The sequence below is a fragment of the Oryctolagus cuniculus genome, chromosome 14 (genome assembly GCF_964237555.1).
Source record: "Oryctolagus cuniculus chromosome 14, mOryCun1.1, whole genome shotgun sequence".
NCBI lineage: Eukaryota > Metazoa > Chordata > Mammalia > Lagomorpha > Leporidae > Oryctolagus > Oryctolagus cuniculus.
In genome coordinates, this window is record NC_091445.1 from 26,079,026 (window position 1) to 26,097,833 (window position 18,808).

An 18,808-nucleotide genomic window follows, 5' to 3' on the forward strand; every position below is an offset into this window, starting at 1 on the left:
GGAGGGGAGAAGGAGAGGTGGGTAGAAGAGAGGAGGAGAGAGGAGATTAAGAAAGGAAAGAGAGCGATCTGCAATTCACTGATTCACACCCCAAAAGCTGGTAACAGCCAGGGCTGGGCCAGACAGAAGCAGGAGCATAGAACTTCACCTGAGTCTTCAACACGGTGGCAGGGAAGAAAGCAACTGAGCCATCATCTGCTGCTTCCCAGGCTGCATTAGCAGGAATGCTGAGGTGCGGGACTTCCCAGAATGCATGAGCAAGAATGCTCAGTAGGAAGTAGAGGTGCCAGGACCCAAGCTGGCATTCAGATATGGGATGCATGTATCCCAAGTGGCTGCTTAACCTGATGTGCCACAATGCCCACATTTCCTTCAAGTTTAATGGCAACATTTATTCCATACTTATGGTATGTAAGTATATTATTTTAAACACTTATATTTACTTGAGAGGGAGAGAGAGAGAGACAAAGACAGAGAGACACACACAGAGAGAATGAGCAAGTGTATGTTTGCTCCCACCCTCTGGTTTACTTCCCAAATGCGTGAGAATGCTGGGCTACAGCCAGGAGCCTGGAACACATTCCAAATTTCCAACATGAGTAGCAGGAACCCAATCACTTGAGCCACTGCTGCTTCCTCTCGTAGTCTACGTTGGGAGGAAGCTGGAATTCGGAGTTGGAGCCAGGAATCTAACTCAGGTACTCTGATGTGGGACATGGATCTTAGCCATTGGGTTAAATGTTCACTTCCTTTTATTTTTTAATGAGAGAAAAGTTTAAATAGGTAATACATGGACAGTGGAAAACTGAAATTTTACTTCAGTAAATACAATGATTTTTCCTATACTTTCCATCCCAAGCCTTAAAATATTTTCAAAAAAGTTAGTGTGACTCTATGATTAAGTTTTTCTTTTTTATTTTAATTTTTAACTAGTTTTTAACAGATTCAACGTGATTTGTAGTTACAATTCAAAGAACATAATGTTATTCCCTTCCTCCCTAGAAAAACATAAAACTGTAATAACAGTTTATGTCTCTAGAAGTGACTAATCCAGAGAATTCCCTGCCCTAGATCACATTAATAATGGATGTAAATATAAAGGTCTTGGAGCAACAAAACCAGAAGTAACTAGGCAACCCACTCCACTGCTCCGAGACCTCCTCAGTGTTACTAAGTCCACTTATCCTTCATTCACAGTTTTCACAGGCTGGCTTACTGGACTTCCAACTCGACAGCATACTCAAAGCAGCAATTAGGAGATGGTGAAGGGTCCAGGAAGCCTGAAGCTAGCTCCTGGCAGTCCTGCTTTGCTGATACTCAAAAAGGCACTAGATTGTTGGGGCTTTTTTACTTCTCCACTAAGGGGAGCCAGATTTGAGGGCTTTTGAAATCATGTATCTCAAGATATCGAATTCATATTCAGTAATCCAAAGTCAGTCAATGGTTAATTATATAGAATCCATTTTTAGTTAAAAATCATGAAAGTTGGCTGGCTTTTAATAAAGAGGCAATTTCGTTAGCATCTCACAAACTTGTCTTTCCAGAATGTCTGATTCACCATCAGACATTCCAGGTGGCTAACAGTTCATGAAAAGAAAAGGCTTACCAACTCTTGGATAAGACGTATTATGAACACCACGGAGACTAGGACAGCCTTCTTTTAAGCATACTCTTTTGTAGCCACCTTCTTCAATTTTAGTTGCACTTCCACAGGTTGGGCAGAACTTGTATCGACTGTGCCAGGCAAGGACAGATCTTGCTTGAGCTACGACCCCTTTAAAAGAAGCATGACAAATTTTAATTCTGTGCCACATAAAAAATGTACAGGTAGCATGCTCTCAAAATACAATATAGATACCCACTGTTTTCTGAATAGCTGTTATCAAGGGTTTTGATTTATATTTTTATGACTTTAAAAATTTTTTTTTAAGATTTGTTTTATTTATCTGAAAGACAGAGTTACAGAGAGAGGGAGAGATCTTCCATCTGCTGGTTCAATCCCTAAATGGCTGCGACGGTTGAAGTGGAGCTGATCTGAAGTCAGGAGTTTCTTCCAGGTCTCCCACGTTGGTGTAGGGGCCCAAGGACTTCAGCCCTCTTTTGCTGCTTTCCCAGGTGCATTACCAGGGAGCTGGATAGGAAGCTGAGCAGCCAGGACTTGAACTGGCGCCCATATGGGATGCCAGCACTGCAGGCCAGGGCTTTAACCTGTTGTGCCACAGCGTAAACCCCCATTATTTTTCTTTAAAGACATTTAATTTTTCAGATGACAAATGAAAATCAGATCTAATTTGAATGTTAAAAATATAACTGTTATACAAGATATATATACTAAAATCCTTCTCTCACATATCTGATCAAGATTTTAAAATTTTGAGTATAGGGGAATACTTAAAAATGTTTCTGGAAAGATAACATGAAAAGATAATCTTATTTTGGTTTAGAAAATTAAAATCTATGTATAGTTTTTCCATAATATGCATTTCTGTAAGGTTTTGAAAACCCTTCTATATATGTGGCTCTCAATTTTTTTGCACCAAAATAAACTTTTCTTTCCATCTTTCCATGAACACTCTTGAAGTACCCTTGTACATGATTCTAGTGTACAGTGATTTTATAAATGGTAATTTTAATAAAAATACATCACAAAAGCAGTTCCCAGCTCACACCTGGATGCTAAACTAAATGTTAATGGGAAATTGTAGGAACTTTCCTCCACTCTTCTTGTGGTTTGACAAGCCACTGCTAGTTCCTGCCACTGTGGAACATACCCTGTTTTCAACTGGATATATATGGTATAAAACACCCTTAAAACATTCAAAGTTAAGTATGTTAATGAAAAAAAAATGCTTAATAGAATAAATCTTGGAAGATATAATTCTGCCTACAGCATTTATTCTAGTACTTAAAAAAATTATTATGTCCTGACTAGAAATCTTACAATTGACAACATTAGACTAGAAAATGCTGTATTTCAAATGCTTGGCGAATTTGCTCTAATATATGTTATTTGGTCTATGAACTTCTGAAATAAAATAATAATAACTATATTTAAACTGGGAAAATGAATAAATAAAAACAATAATAATACTGAGATTCATTGAACCATATGTAACATTAAATATCTTGTCTTCTGCATTACTTTTTTTTTGACAGGCAGAGTTAGACAATGAGAGAGAGACAGAGAGAAAGGTCTTCCTTCTGTTGGTTCATCCCCCAAATGGCTGCTACGGCCGGCACTGCACCGATCCGAAGCCAGGAGCCAGGTGTTTCCTCCTGGTCTCCCATTTCTGCATTACCTTGTAATACGTGATTTACACTAGGGTACACGTATAATCCAGGATCGCCACAATAAGAAAAGCTGTCATTCACTGAGTAATAAGTAAGTATACTTTATAAGTACTAAGTGACAAGTACCATGCAAAGAACTGTATTTAATATTTAGAGCAACCTATGAGGAAGGTAGATACTATTATTACCCTTATTCTCTGGAAGAGGAAACAGAAGTTAAAGGAAAACAGAGAAGTTAAGTAACTATGTAAGGTTACAGAGCAACCAAGTTAAAGGTCTCGGTTTCCTTACAAGAGGAAAAAAAAAATAAGAACCTAGCTCATTTATAGGATCATTTTGATCTTAAAATCTTACATATACCACCAAAGGAAAAAATGTTTGGCACTTTCTCCACAGATGTGGGGAATAAAACACCCCAGTAGACTCTGGGGAGGTGGTGCTAAGCAATCTCTGGAAGGGCCTAACATGTCATCTAAAGGAAGGTAGAATTCACAAGTGACCCTCTTCTTGATCTCCTACTGAGCCTTCATACCATAATGTGACTTTGTTCCTTCCACTCCACTGACATTCCTCTTGTCAAATTCACCAACAGCTTCATATTACCAGAATCAAAGATCCTAAAACAATGTCGATCTGTGTTCACCTTACTCAAGTTCTCAACAGCACCTGACCTCTCCCTCATTGAAACACTGTTCTCTGTTCCCTCTATCTTATGGGCACACTGTCTGCATTTCCTTTGACAGCTCATTTTCTTGCATCTGACCTTGAAATTTCAAAGTCTGATTCTGAGGCTCTTATATTCCATTTAATAAATAATCTCAGTGGTTTTTTTTTTTCCTGTAAAGATTTATGTGAAAAGCAGAGTTACAGAGAGGAACAGAGACAGACTCATCTTTCATTTGCTGGTTCTCTCCCCAAAGGGCTGCAATGGCCAGGACTGAATCAGGATGAAGCTAGGAGTCAAGAGCTTCTTCCTGGTCTCTCACGTGGGTGGCAGGTTGCCATGCACTTGGGCCATCTTGCTGCTTTCCCAGGAGAATTAGTAGGGAGCTGGACTAGAAGTGGAGCACCCAGGACATGAACTGGCGCACATGTGGGATGCTGGCATTTTAGGCCACAGCTCAGCAACCCACTACACCACAATGCCAGTGCATTTATTGGTATTTAAATACTACTTTTGTATTCATGGCTGCTATATAACTTTAATTGACTTCTCCTGAGTTCCAGCTTTTAATATTCTCCTCCAAAACTTAACATACCCAGAGGTAGGAACTGGGGCAGAATGGGTTAAGATGCTGCTTGGAATGACCACATCCCATTTGAGTGCTAGTTTGAATTCCGGTTGCTTTGCTTCCCACCTAGTTTCCTTCTAATACATCCTGGGAGATAGCAGATGATGGCTCTAGTGCTTGGGCCACTGCTACCTGTGTGGGAGACCCCGATGGAGCTCCTGGATTCTGGCTTTGCGCTGGCTGAACTCTCACTGTTGTGGGCATGGGAAGTCAATCAGTGGATGGAAGATCATCTGTCTCTATCACTGTACCTTTCAAGTAAACAAAAATAAATATATATTTTATAGTGTGCCAGAGTAAACTTTTTTATCCCAAAGATTTATTTAATTGAAAGGCAGAGTTACAGAGAAAAACAGAGATATCTTCCATCTGCTGGTTTACTCCCTAATGGCTACAGTGGCTGGGCCTGGGCCAGGCCAAAGCCAGGAGCCTGGAACTCCATCCGGGTGTCCCATATGGGTGGCAGAGGTTCAAGTAAATGGGCCATCTTTTGCAGTCGGGACACATGATGGCAATGCCTTAACCCACACTGGCCCTCCCTCTAATGTTAACTCTTGATTTTATACTCCAAGTCTGTCCTGCCTTCCTTGTTCTACCTGATCACTGCAAATGATCAAGAAATAGTGTCACTATCACTAAGTTACTAACGTCTCACGCCTAGCAGTCAATCTTGATCTCTTCCTTCACTATTTTATATCGCATAACCGATCCAAAAGCAAGTATTACTCATTTTATCTCTAAAGTATCTCCTGAATGTACCTGCTTTTTTCCTATCGCCACTATTAGCATCTTAATTCATGCCTTAGTCCAGGTTTCCATCATTGCTCAGTCACTACAGACCAAGCCCTATCACTTCTACCTCCAGAGTAACTCAACGTTCCATTTCTCTCCATCTCTACTGCTACCATTCTAACCAAAGCCACTGCTATCTCTAATCTGGGTTACTGGAATACTGAATCCCCTCTAAGTAAGACTCTAGACTTTCACACTTGATTACTTACCTACCTGTAATTCATGTTCTAGAAAGCAGCAAAAGTAAAGTGTTTCCAAACACAGTTTATGTCACAATATTTAAATGGTGTTTAGAATAAACTCTAATTTTTAGCTATGCATAAAATGTTCCAAAAATAAAAATAAGACAAAACAAGTCAAGGTCTTTTCTTCTGGGTTTAGTGTATGGCAGTATATAGGATCACACAAAACTGCATGTATTTGGATTCATACTGATGGAACAAATCTCAGATGACTAAAACAGCTCTACTTGACAAGGAACAGCCCTAGGGGGAGACCTTTAGGAAGTTCCTAACTGAAGACACTCAAATTTCACTGCTTATTGGAAAATGTGTGCCTTCTGGAAACTACAGACATACACAGCTACAACTCAGCTCTGAAAACCAATTATCACCACTAGAAGTAAACCATGTCCGATTCTTACCAGCTTCTTTTTCTTTCAATTGCAGAAGAGCTGGCATTGGAGGGTGAAGAAAATAACAATTTTCATGTCTTTGTTTAAATTCTTCAGCAGCAGTAGGATCTATACCTAGAGCAAACCAGGCAACTAATCCATCTTCCTCCTCTCTTGGGACTTCCTCAGCATAATTAAGTAACTGTTTTTTCATCTCAAGTTCTACTCCAAGGAAAATCAAGGTGATCTTCTCAGGTTGAGCCAAATACTCCTTTATATCTGCATAGCTCAGCTGACAAAGCCTGACTTCTGGCTGTTCAGAACTTTCTTTATTGCCACCTAGAGTAACCAAGGGATTTAAATCTGAAAAAAGGATATAAACTGTGGCTGGATGGCTTTCTTTAGCTAGTAGCCAGTCAGAATTATTTCTTTTTTCACTTTTCCGGTCCAGTAGTGTCCTGCTAAAATAATTTTCACATTCTTCCACTTCATTGGTTAGGAACCAAGGCTTCTTCCCACCTTTAGCGATAGCCAGTAAGTTAGCTATATGCTTATAACCCCAGAACACAGCAATATCCAGTGCAGTCTGCCTCGATTTATTGACAACTGATCTGTCACACCTACAGATGGAAGGGAAAATTTTGGAGGAAAAACAAAGTAGAAAGTAAATATTTTCTCCTATATTTACTTCAATAAAATATTCCCAGAAAAACGTTATCATTTAATGATTACTTCGACTTTTTCAATTTTGGTTGGCTCATAGTTTACTACTGTAAGGTTAGAAGAACTACTTTATTATGATTATAAATGATGAAAGGTAAAGACAGTGCATTTTAAAAATTTTGGATGATTACTTAGAAAATAAAAACCAGTATTTTTTCCCCAAGATTTATTTATTTGAAAGGAAGAGTTACAGAGAGAGAGGGAAGGAAAAATCTTCCATCAGCTGGCTTACTCCCCAGATTGCTGCTATGGCTGGGGCTGGGCTAGGCTAAAGGCAGGAGTGAGAAGCCCATGCATACAGGGGCCCAAGCACTAGGGCCATCCTCACTGCTTTCCTCAGGCCATCAGCAGGGAGCTGGATCAGAGGCAGAACAGCCAGGACTTGAACCAGTGCCCCTAGGGGATGCTGGTGTCACAGGCAGTGGCTCTACTCACTATGCCGCAACACTGGCCCCAAAGCAGATTTTATGTGGCATAATATACCAAAATTCCAGCAGTCCTTGTAGTCATAGTGGGACTTACATTTTAGATTTGAGAGAAAAAGATTAAACCATTTATCAATTTCCCCTGCTAGTAAGTGTGAAGGGTTAATTTCTGAATTTAAGAAGTTAAAAAGTTTTTAGTATGTTTTAAACAACAAATTTGTCAGTGAGTTATTACAAGCCCAATGACATAAATATAGCTACAAGAAAATTTTAAAGGAAATATGCAACAGAGAAATTAAACTACAGGCCTTCTCCGGTGGTAGAGCCCAAAATGTTTACCCTTTCTCAAGCAGAAATTGGACAACATCTGGGTGCCCATTCCTTGCAGCATACATTAAAGCAGTCCAACCATTTTCAGATGTTTCATTGAGAAGAGACGGCGAATGACTGAGTATTCCTGTTAACTTGGCTATATCTCCTTCCGCAGCTGAACAGTGAAACTGGGCAATCATTTCTTTCTTTGGGGTTCCTTTGACAAAAGACATTTCTTCCCTATAAAAAGAAACACAAGAAAAGTAAATTTCACTAGCAATTGCTTTTTCTATCAATGTATGAACATTATCTGAATGTTGATGTGGTTACAACAGCAGTAATAGTTTACAAAACACTATATATTTAAAGAATTAGCAGTCAATTGTCATCACAGCATACGTGGATAACAACAAAGCTGTTATCAGGTAAGAATTATAAATATTATCCAGTTTATATACTCACAGATACTCATGAAGATAAATAAAGTAATGCATAAAGGGCTTTGGTAATAAATTTATATACACGACGTAAAAAAGGCTTTGGCAATGCAGATGTCGGGGGCCCTATCTTGGGAGGCAGAGCTAAGTAGCATATTAAAAGAGAAGTGAGTACTTGAGGTAAACCAGGAGGGACTTTATTATGCAGGGGGGAAAGGGGTTAAAGCAGATGGGAGTAAAGGCTGAGTTTCAGCAGATCAACAAGCAGTGTTCTCTGATTCTGTGGTACCAAGTAGAGCTCACCGAATTTCCCTGCCCTCAGGGAAATTTTGAATGGACAGTTAATTACTCAAATGCTTTCAAAGTTTCACATGGACACAATTGATTGCTTTACCTTGAACAGTTAATTCTGCAGTCCATCTGGGATTAATTTTTTGCTCACGGTATGAGGTAGAGGTCAAGATTTTTCTTATCCTAATGAGTAATCCATATGACTCAGCACTATTCTTAAAATTACCTTTGTCCCACTGTATTGCGTATTACTCTTGTCACAAATCAGATGACCATAGATCTTTGTATCTATTATTGCACACAGCTCTTTTGCTCACTTTGTTGCCCTTGAATCAGAAAGTTTTTAAATCATTAACTTGGTGCAGTTTGTAACTCTAATGTCTCAGTGAAAATAAAAGGAAATAACTGCAACAAAACTCTTAATAAATGCTGCCAAATAACAACGCATACGGTTGGGCACAAATTGAACATTTTTTCATTTTTTTTTTGGTGAAAATGTTTCAACTGTCTATTAATCTCCCCAAATAACTCTACATCAGAAAACAAGTACCATTCCACAGCACACAGGCTGAGAACTGGCTCCTCTCGGATTCCCTCTTTCACTGCTCACTGCAGGAGACAAGGATTTCAAGGCAGACAGAGCTGGGCCCTAGCTTTTCAAGAAGTGCACGAACTATTCGGCGGCGTCATTTAAAAGCAGTTTAGGTTTAGCGGGACTTATATTTTAGCGAAACCAACAGCCACTTTTGCTGAGGTGGAACACGGCGCCCAAGGTTTGCCCAGGATTACATGGCTCCAGTGGGACAACATTCTGAGGCCACTGACGTCGCTGACCATAACTTGTCGAATTCCGCTCCCTGGGGACGCATACGGGCCGTTTAACTATTTAAGCACCACCCCTGCACGGTCGGATGCCTGGGGTTATTTTCTAGCCACTACGGTGAGATTCCTTCTTTCAAGGCGAAATCACATCCAAGGTGGCGCTTCCCCATCTCAAAGCCTGGGCCGGAAACTCCACCAGCCGCAGCAGGACTCCTGCGCCCCCGCCCTGCGCTGGGAGACCCAGCGGCCCGGGCCCCGCGCGCTCTCCGCGCCTGCGCCCGCCGGCTCGGGCCGGGCAGCGCGGCGACGAAAGAGCCGGGAGAACTGGTCAGCGCCCTACACAGGGGACACGGGGTCGCCTAACAAGCCGCTGCTGCTACTAACCCAAAAGTCACCACAGTAGAAGCGGAAACCGGCATACGTCCGAAAGCCCGGGAAAACCCGACTCACTTTTCCTGGAGCCGGATGCAGCCTTCCCAACTTCCGGTGGCGGTCCAGTGTACTCGCACGGCCTTCTGGGAGATGTAGTTTCGAGGTCACTGACTAGACTTGACAGGACGAGGGGCGTGACTTGGGGCGAGCGGGGAGACGGTGGGGGCGTTCGGGCTCCGCCTTGTGGATTAGGTGAAGGCCTGGTTGTCCTTCCTCAGCGAACCCGAGCCGTGGGACTTGGTGCGGGAGATGGGAAACTATAGGTTTGTGGAAACCATTTTAATTTTCCGGTTTGGCACCCAGCATCCCAACCTCTCAGCCCGTATTGTCCTACGCAATTGTATAGTTGGCATTCTCTGGTGTTAAGCAATCCTAGAATATTGGCTGGACTAAGTCTAAACAGGTTGTTGACCTCTGTAAGGATTCATTCACCTCATGCGAACAATAGTACGTCGTATTGATGCCTACTCCAACCATAGTCCTTTAAAAAGTGTGTGTCAAGCGCCCGTAACACCTGCTGGGGTTGTGAGGTTTCAGTAGGGTAACACTAGCAGGCCTCTCCGGGCAGTGCCAAGTGGTGAGCTGGTAACCCACATAGAATTTATTGTGGTTGCTATTATTTATTGGTCATTTTGTTTTCTGTGCTTGCATACTCCAAACCTCCCAGAAGTTTTATGAGGGAGTCCAAGATTACAAAAGTGTTTGTTAGGAGGGTGAGGGTCGTCCAGCTCCCTAGCCAGAGACTTTTCCTTCACTAACCTGCCTCTTGGGCAACAGCTACAGAAGGCTAAGATGAGCCTTGCTTCCTGGCTGCATTTTATCTGTTGGAAGCTCTGCCTTCTCATAAGGAAATGGTATGTTCCTCTTGACATCGAACTCTCAGACGGCTGCTTTCCCCAGCTTTCTTCGTGCTTCTTTCTGTGAGTAGCTTTTTCAGTCCTTAATGATACGATGATTAGACAGGTACCATATTTGGTAAGGTTTAGTTATCCAATTGGAATAGCCAATATTTGTATTCAAGCAGATGGTACTTGAAGTAGAAAGACTAGTTATAACAAAACCTCATGTACTAATGACCCAGTTTTAAATAATTATTAATGCAGTCATGCACCCTTAAGCATATGAAATACATTCTTTGAAATACAGTTAGGTAATTTCATTGCTATGTGGCCACCATGAAGTGTGCTTACACAAACCTAGATGACATAGCATGCTACACACTTGGACCATATGGTATATGTTGTCATATATGTAGGTTGTCCATTGTTGACTGAAATGTTGTATTGTGGGGTCACGTGACCATGTGTAGGTCTCCTTCCATCCCTTAGAATTCTTTCGAAGTAAATTCTTGATACTATATTATTCCATTGAAAAATATTTAAGAATAAACCTTTTAGAATTATGAATATACATGTGAAATTTAGAGGTCTTAGAAAAACATAGCTACAGATATATTAGTAACATTATAATCATTAGTAGTAGTAAAATTAATTAAGAATTAATAATCCTGCAATTATATCTTAAGAAAAGGTATTCGGTTTCAATTTTACTCAGCCTGATAAATTTTATTTTATATACTTTTCAGCTGATTTTCTCAGATCAAGATCTGAACAAGGTCTTCACGTTACATTTGATATTTTCTGAATCTATATATTCCTCTCTCTTATTCTCTTATTTTCTGGCAATTTATTTGTTAAAGAATAATGCTTTATCTGTTCTGTAGAATTTCTTACATTCTGAATATTACAGGTTATATTCCTGTGGTGTACATTTCCCCTGTATTTCTTATAAAGCAAATTAAATTTACAGGATTATTTAGATCAAAATTTGATTTTTTTTTACAAAAAATCTTCATAGGTGATATAATTTACTTTCCACTGCATTACATTAATTGGTGTATACTCTATTTCTCATGTTATAATTGATCATTGGGTTCAAAGCTTGTCAATATGATAAAAGTTATAATAAATATCAGAAATTTGTCCATCAGCTTTTCAGTTAATAGTTTTATCAGCATTGACAATTATATTCTAAACTTGTCAAATGTTTGTCTTCTAATTTGATCATTCACTTTACATTTGCAAACTAAAAACTCTCATAATAAATAATTTTTTCTCATTAAATTTCTGTACAGTTTATAAGGAAAGGTAAGATTAATGTGTAATTCTTTCCTTTATATCCTGGTTTTCAGAATAGTTACTTCCCTAATGTCTTCCAGGTTTGTGAGTGTATTTCTGACCTCATGAAGGGTAGCTTTACCCACTATGCCACAATGCTTTATTTATCCAGTGGAAACCCCTTTCGATGGGCTCCTGAGTTCTTTGCCCAGAAATGTAATGTTCCATAACTGACCTCATTTTTGGTATGATAAAGTATTTTAGATTCATCTTGTAGATACGCAGTTCCAGAGCTGGAGTCAACCACTTCTCTAATGTGCCTTGGTTCCTTTTTGTGAGAGACGGTATTTAGATACCGCAGTCTTTGTCCTCATTTTTTGCTCACTGATAATGGATTACTGAATGCCTCTCTGTCTGTAACCCTCTCCTAGGAAAACTGAACAGATTCAGATCCTTTCTGGTAGGAATTTACATTCCAATGACACAGATGGTGCCAACAAAGTGATTGTTATTGTTACGGCTTGGATAAGATTTGAATGTGTTCTCCAAAGGCTCCTAAGTTAGAGGCATGGTCCCCTGTGTGGTGGTGTTGAAGTGGCTGAACTTTAGAAGGTGTCGCCTAGTGCAAGGTGATTAGGTCATGGGGGCCTTGCCCTTGGAAGGGATTAATGCTGGTCTCTTAGAGTCAGTTCTTGTGAGAAGTGGGTGTTATAAAATAAAGCCAGCCCATGTGCTTGGCCCCTTCTGCACGTGATCTATCCCCTTTCCTTCTCAGCCTTGGTGTTCTGACACAGCCAGGAGGATGCTGGTGCCATGCTCTGTTGAGTCTCCACATTTGTAAGCTAAATGCACTTTTCTTTATAAAGTATTTAGCTTTAGTTGTTTTTTATACCAACAGAAAATGAACTAATACAGAGAGAGCAATGGAATAAAATACTGTTTTTATTTTATTACTTTCCCATCAAGAAATTGAAAGGCTCTTCAGTGCTTATGAAACAAAAATTGAAATTCATTAGCTTTAATAGGGATCCATATTTTCAACCATATTTGTTTTCAAGAATTTACCATAAAAATAATCTTTCTGATATAGCCAAACTGGCCCATACATTGATCTGAGGTAACTCTTAGAATTTCCTACCTCGCTGCTTATGCTTGTGCCACTTTGCCTAACTTAAATTCTTTCCCTACCCCAATTCTACCCACTTTTCAAAACCCAGATCAAATACCTACTCCATTGGATCTTCTAGATCATTTCTGTGCATGGGATTATCAGGTTCCCACAAGTTTTTCTTACTGTTTCTGTGCTTGCTAGCTCTTCTTCCAGCACTTGTCTTTCCTTGCCGGAGGAATTTTTCTTATCACCAGAGTAGCACACTCTGCCCTTCTGCTCAGCAGATCAGCAAAGCTAGATAATACTGCGTGGGAACAGCCCTCCGCTGGTGTCGCAGAAGACATGCCTCGGTTTATAAATACCTTGGCCTTTCTCACCCTTGCACTCAGACACATACATATACTATAGGACTTCCAGAGTTCCCCAGTGGGATTAGTTTGTTTTTTTTTTTTTTTTTTTTTTTTTTTTTTTTTTTGGCAGTGGATGTTGCTTTAGTAACCATTTCTTTAATGGGCAACTTTCCTTTCCTATTTCCCTGCCATTCTTTTCCTTCCTCACTACCCTACTACTGTTTCTTAGATCTCCAATTACATATGAATCCTTATCCCAGGATCTGCTTCTGGGAAAACCTAAATGAAGATAAGGATAATTTTCCTCCTTTCAATTCACAAGCTACATTATGTAGTAGTGAGCCTCCTCTGTATAGCTTGGAAGAATCATTAACTATCATTAAATAAATAAATTCCTAACATCAGTCATCCTGAAACACGTTATGTTCTGTTGTCTTTTTGTGAGCAGTGTTATTGCGAATCAATGCATGAAATTTGGATTGCTTACCCTTGAGATGAACCATTTGGGAGTATAAATTTTAAACCACTGGTTATTTTCTCTGCTCATAGCAGCATTTTATAAAACAGCTTGTTCTTCATTGTTGCTGGCCCTCGAAGACCACTGGACTTCATGTTGTATTTTAGTTTTAGCTGCTCTGAAAAGTTACTAATTACCCTTTTTGGGTACCCTGCAAATTAATGTTGTGTATATCACATAGACTATTTCTTAAGACAAAAGTATTCAAGCTATGTCTTGCAACTTTTGTGGAAATAGAACACTTCAAAAGTGTGTGCAAATGTGGAATTAAAAGATAAATTTAAAAAAAAATTAAAGATTTTATTTATTTATTTGAGAGGTAGAATTACAGACAGTGAGAGGGAGAGACAGAGAGAAAGGTCTTCCATCTGCTGGTTCACTCCCCAAATGGCTGCAATGGCTGGAGCTGAACCCATCTGAAGCCAGGAGCCAGGAGCTTCTTCCAGGTCTCCCACACAGGTTCAGGGGTCCAAGCACTTGGGCCAGTTTCCATTGCTTTCCCAGGCCATAGCAGAGAGCTGGATCAGAAGCGGAGCAGCCAGGACTAGAACCAACGCTCATACAGAATGCTGGTGCTGCAGGTGGAGGATTAACCTACTGTGAGAGGATTAACCTACTGTGCCACAGCGCTGGCCCTGGTGCCAAAATTTTTAAGTGCATACACATTTTTTCATAATATGCATTTTCCACAAAATTTTTTGAAGGAGAAGTTCCAACATATGTCTAGTCATTTTTCTCTCAATCAGATAGAAATTTTATTTTATGGGAAATACAGGGCTCAAAGTTTCCGTGGTTTTTTTATTTGGTAAGTAACCTCATATAGCTGCTATCTGGAATATGCATTGTTTTTGCCACACGTTGCATTAAATTATTTTCCTAAAATTTGATGTATTTTATTTTAATGGGTTATAATATCTTTACATCCTGAAAGACTGATTTTTGAAATCATTTCTATAGTGATAGTGCTTTTTGCTCGCATATAAAGTGCCTAAGAAAAGTTGGTGGATGATAACATATGCTGTGCTTTAACTCTATACAGTTTAAGGGTGAATTCAATAAAAGTGAGACTATCTTAAATTCTACATAAAGTCCTTGGTATATCAGATAGTTTCACTAGAGGAGTTTCTAATTTATAGACATTCTGTCACATTCTGCATTCTTGAATACACCAAGTTTGCTTTGGATTTAAGACCTTTCACCTAGCTCTTCCCTCCATTTGAAGTACTTGTTCCCTGAATTTTCCCATTACAGGCTTTTTCAAGCCCTTAATATGTCTGCTCCAATGACCCCTCTTTAGGGGGTTCCCTGATCACTCAGTTTGCAGTAGCTCTCTTACTGATTTTGTTGTTGTTGTTATTTCTGGCATTCTTATTTTTTGTTTCTGATGCTTATTTATTGTAGTTTCTTGTTAGACTACAAACTACCACACAGGAAGGTCCTCATTTACCTCATTTACTGCTGTTTCTGCAGAACCTGGCATGGAAGAAACATGTAATGGATTTTTATTGATGTTGAACAAATGATTGATTTCATATTCAGTTAAATAGATTTTTGATGTTGAACTTCTCAAATAACGTACTGCGGTTATGTTTACTTGCATCTTTATGGAATTTAAGCAATAAAATAATACTCAGTTGCTCCCCTCAATGAGATCTATGTCTAATGAAGCAAACAAGGTGCAGTTACATGCACTGTGACAGAGTGAAGACCAAGAGCAGAGCACATGGTGGGCATCCAATATAGACTTCAGGGCTGGATCAGACAAGGGACAGGGGAGACTTGGAGTGCCTGTTTTATTCTTCACTCCCTCCAGATCTTCTGGAAAGAGGAAATAGTCAAGGCTCCTTGCAGCTAGGCACGGCGTTGTGACTATTTCTTGCCAATGCACTGTGGCAGAAGTGGTAGTCTTCTGGGCCAAAGTAGTTAAGAGAGTACGATCACCTTCCAGATCTTTATTACTCTGCTAGGGCAATCTGGAAGCACCTGTTAAAATGACAAAGTCACAGGGAGACAGAACTGTCACTCATCCTTGGGAGAGAGCTGCCATGGAGAGCCCCCAGGTCTGCAACAGACTTTGTATGAGTGAGAAATAAACCTTTGTGGTGTAAGCCATCGAGATTTCAGGGTTATGTTGCTGCCTCACCATGAGATAGTCTATTTTGAATCATACTGAAAAGAGTGAGGAGATGACCTCTGAACTGAGTTTTGAAGAGTTGAGACCAACAACAGGACAAAAATCTGTCTGTCAGAGACTCTTTCCTATTTCTCCTTGCTAAGGTAGTACCTGGTCCTTTAAAAGAGTAGGCACAAGCTTAGATCTAAAAGCAGGTTAAGATTCCAGATGCCAAGGAGGTAGCAGAGACTACTCAGTGTCAAACATGTCAGAGAAACACACCATAAAATCCTGATGTTCAAGGGCCCTGGTAGGCCAAGTGCTGACAGCGCTCTGTCAGCAGTCCCCGAGTTGTCTGATTTAAGGCCTGTTGTGCTCACTCTGCTTTTGCAAATAGATTTCCCCTTACTGAAAATGACAGCATGTAATAGCAGTTGGCAGAGATGACCAAACTAAAACACTTTACCCTTTGCGATATGTACATTCAGAAATGCCTTTAATCTTTAAATGCCCTCATTTATGCTTTTTTTATGGGTACCAAGCCACTTTTGTTGAGTTTAATGTAATTCCGTCTGTCTTACGATTTTCAAAGACAATTGTCAGAGTTTTTCACTCTTGGACGTATATGGAAATGACTGTATTTTTCCACACAAACATCAATTTAGTTTATGCATTTTATAAAGATTTCCCAAACAGCAGTTTATTCTTATTTACGAATCATCTCTCCCATTTTGCTGTATGAGTTGTGTTTTATGAGGCAACAACCTTGATACCAGGAGGAATCTGTGTGATCAGAGGCAGAATTAACATTGCTTCAAAGAGCAGCATTCTGTCTGTGTACTCAAGTTAATTGATGCAGTAATTTAATCACCGAGTCGCTGTTCACATTTCGTGTTTAAGTCACTTAAACTTGATTTTTTTTCTTCTTTAGAATGTCTAGGTTGATGAGCATTTAAATGGATTTCTAGCATTTAAAAATGTCCTCAAAACTGATTGCAGCATGACATCCATCAGACTCTGTATTCAGTTTTAGTTTAGTTATTTTGAAGCTTTCAGATGAAAAAAAAAATCTAAATTTAATATTCTGCAACAGGTTTTTCCATCACCATGTCAAAGCCCAGAGGAGCGCAATATATTTTTTGAGGTTTAGTCTTCTATTTTTTTCCTTAGGATATTTTTGACCCCAGATACTTTTTCCTTTGAATTTGACGGAGCTGTGATCATGGCTGTGACCTCTAGCCTTGAAAGAAGACGAGTTATGCCTCTCAGGAGCGATGCCTCAGGCACTTTGCAAGTTGGCTGGCAGGGATTATTTCCCAGGCTGTGAAGCGATGACCTTCTATGGAGAGTGAATGTCTGCAGTGCACGTAAATTCCTTCAGCCATGATTGAGAGCCCTGGGTTTGTTACCTGCTCTATGAATCAGAGTCCATTCTTTCTTCACGGAGAATGGGTCATTTAGTGCTATATTTAAGGCCTCATGTTATGTGCTCACATGTGGGTTAATTTACTGTTGGAGGAGAATATATTCTACTTTTTAGCCGACACAGGGTTAGTTCAGAAATAAACCTGGAAAATTGGAATAAAAAACTGGGACGACTTGACTGTATGATTAGAGGGCACCTTACCTATTATTTCTAAACGAAGTGCTTGACAGTGCTTTCGTAGCTGTCCTCAACTTGCCTGATTTCTGGTATCCCACAGAGGATTTCTGTGCCTCTTGAGCTATCACAATAATATAATGCTGATTGCTACATAGTTTCTGAATATATTAAAAAGTGCAATGAAATTTAGGATGATTAATAAATACTCTTTGAATTTGTGGGATGGCATTTTGTTTTTATTCTCTGAACAGAACTGTCAATCTGAATTCAGTAAATTTCCAGTTTTGAAAAATAGTAGGACTCTTCTATTTCTTGTTTTAAAGGAATGCAGTCATTTCAAAAAGCTCTTACACATTTTTTAAGATAAAAACCTGATTTTCAACATTATGTAAATTTTAACATTGAAGTTTGAAATGCTTTATATATTTTAAGGTCTTGTGAAAAATCCTTGAAAATCCACTTATTGCCATTATACTGCTTAGCCTTTTCCAGTATAAATTTAAGTGACAGAATTATGGGAAAGTTAGAGTAATTTAAGCAAGGGACTATGTCACGGAAGGCCACGTGAGGCCAGGATAAGGAGCTGTTACCCATTACAAAATGCCACTAGGGATATCTCATACAATATTCCATTTTTTTGTCCTGTTAAAACATTCTCAGCTATGGGTGAAAACACTTCCAATTTAATTGCACAGAGCTTTTTTGGCAACAGGACCATCAAAGTGACACCTCTTATGTAGGACTAGGCACTTTGATCCAAAATAAATTTGAGCACTGATTCATTTGTTCAAAATGGATAAGGAGTTTTTAAAATGTTACTAGTGAATACTACATGAAGGTACAACTTAATTAAATTCTGTTATCAAATCTTATCCTTTTCCAGAGTTTAAGTTGAAGGAAGGTCAGTTTTTCAAAATGTACCTAATTTTAGTTAGATTTTATTAAATCTAGCTGTTGAAACTCCAGTAGACAGAGTATCATTTTCTTAAGTTACATCTCACTATACTCTTGCTTGATTTCTGATTTTCTTAGCAAAGGGGTTCTGTAATATATTTAGTTACAAATTTATTTAAAAGACTCTGCCTTTAGAATCTGGTAAAATAGAAATAACATTCCCATCCCCAGTTGGTAACATGGGATCAGTGAAGACATTAGCTAGTAGTCTTCCTCTCATCTTTGACTCTCTTTCCTTCTTTCTCTCTCTCTCATCTTCTGTGATCAAGATTTTTATTTCACACCCGAGAAAAAAACTACAGTGTTGTAACTAGAGAGTGATCACATTTCTTTTTAAAAATTGGCCCTAGTCATGAAATATGAAATATAATTCTTGAGTTTTAATGATCCCAAATAGGAAAATAAAATAGTACATGATAAGTTGATTTGTAAGTCTGCATTTGGGAGGATATATAAATTATCTTTGTAGAATTGTGTAGGACCGAAATGTGATGAATGACTGAAGTCCACCTGATTTATAGTTCTTTCTTATAAGCAGCCACTGCCTCCTCCTCAGCATTTCCACTGTGTCACCATCATCATTCAGGGTCGTCCCAGCAGGGTGAGTACAGTG

General features: G+C 39.3%; 1 protein-coding gene and 1 long non-coding RNA gene across 5 annotated transcripts in view; one reads left to right on the top strand and one right to left on the bottom strand.

Annotated features, from left to right (window-relative positions):
* Positions 1-9,524, bottom strand: part of NUDT12 (nudix hydrolase 12) — a 16,944-nt gene extending 7,420 nt beyond the window's left edge. Inside the window, exons 1-5 of one of the 4 annotated variants that reach the window (XM_051853593.2) lie at positions 9,383-9,476; positions 8,403-8,502; positions 7,476-7,688; positions 6,019-6,608; positions 1,607-1,774 (exon numbers count right to left, since the gene is read on the bottom strand). In XM_051853593.2, coding sequence (XP_051709553.1) covers positions 1,607-1,774; positions 6,019-6,608; positions 7,476-7,681 — 964 coding nt within the window. In that variant the 5' untranslated portion in view covers positions 7,682-7,688; positions 8,403-8,502; positions 9,383-9,476. Of the gene's footprint in view, positions 1-1,606; positions 1,775-6,018; positions 6,609-7,475; positions 7,689-8,279; positions 8,503-9,382 lie in introns of all 4 variants that reach the window. The other 3 variants (XM_008261990.4, XM_002713949.5, XM_008261991.4) reach the window with 3 other exon arrangements.
* A 39-nt stretch (positions 9,525-9,563) lies between these two features.
* LOC127492771 (uncharacterized) overlaps positions 9,564-18,808 on the top strand; it is an 85,110-nt gene continuing 75,865 nt past the window's right edge. Inside the window, exon 1 of the long non-coding RNA XR_011381950.1 lies at positions 9,564-9,693. This is a non-coding gene — a long non-coding RNA (uncharacterized lncRNA). The remainder of the gene's footprint in view (positions 9,694-18,808) is intronic.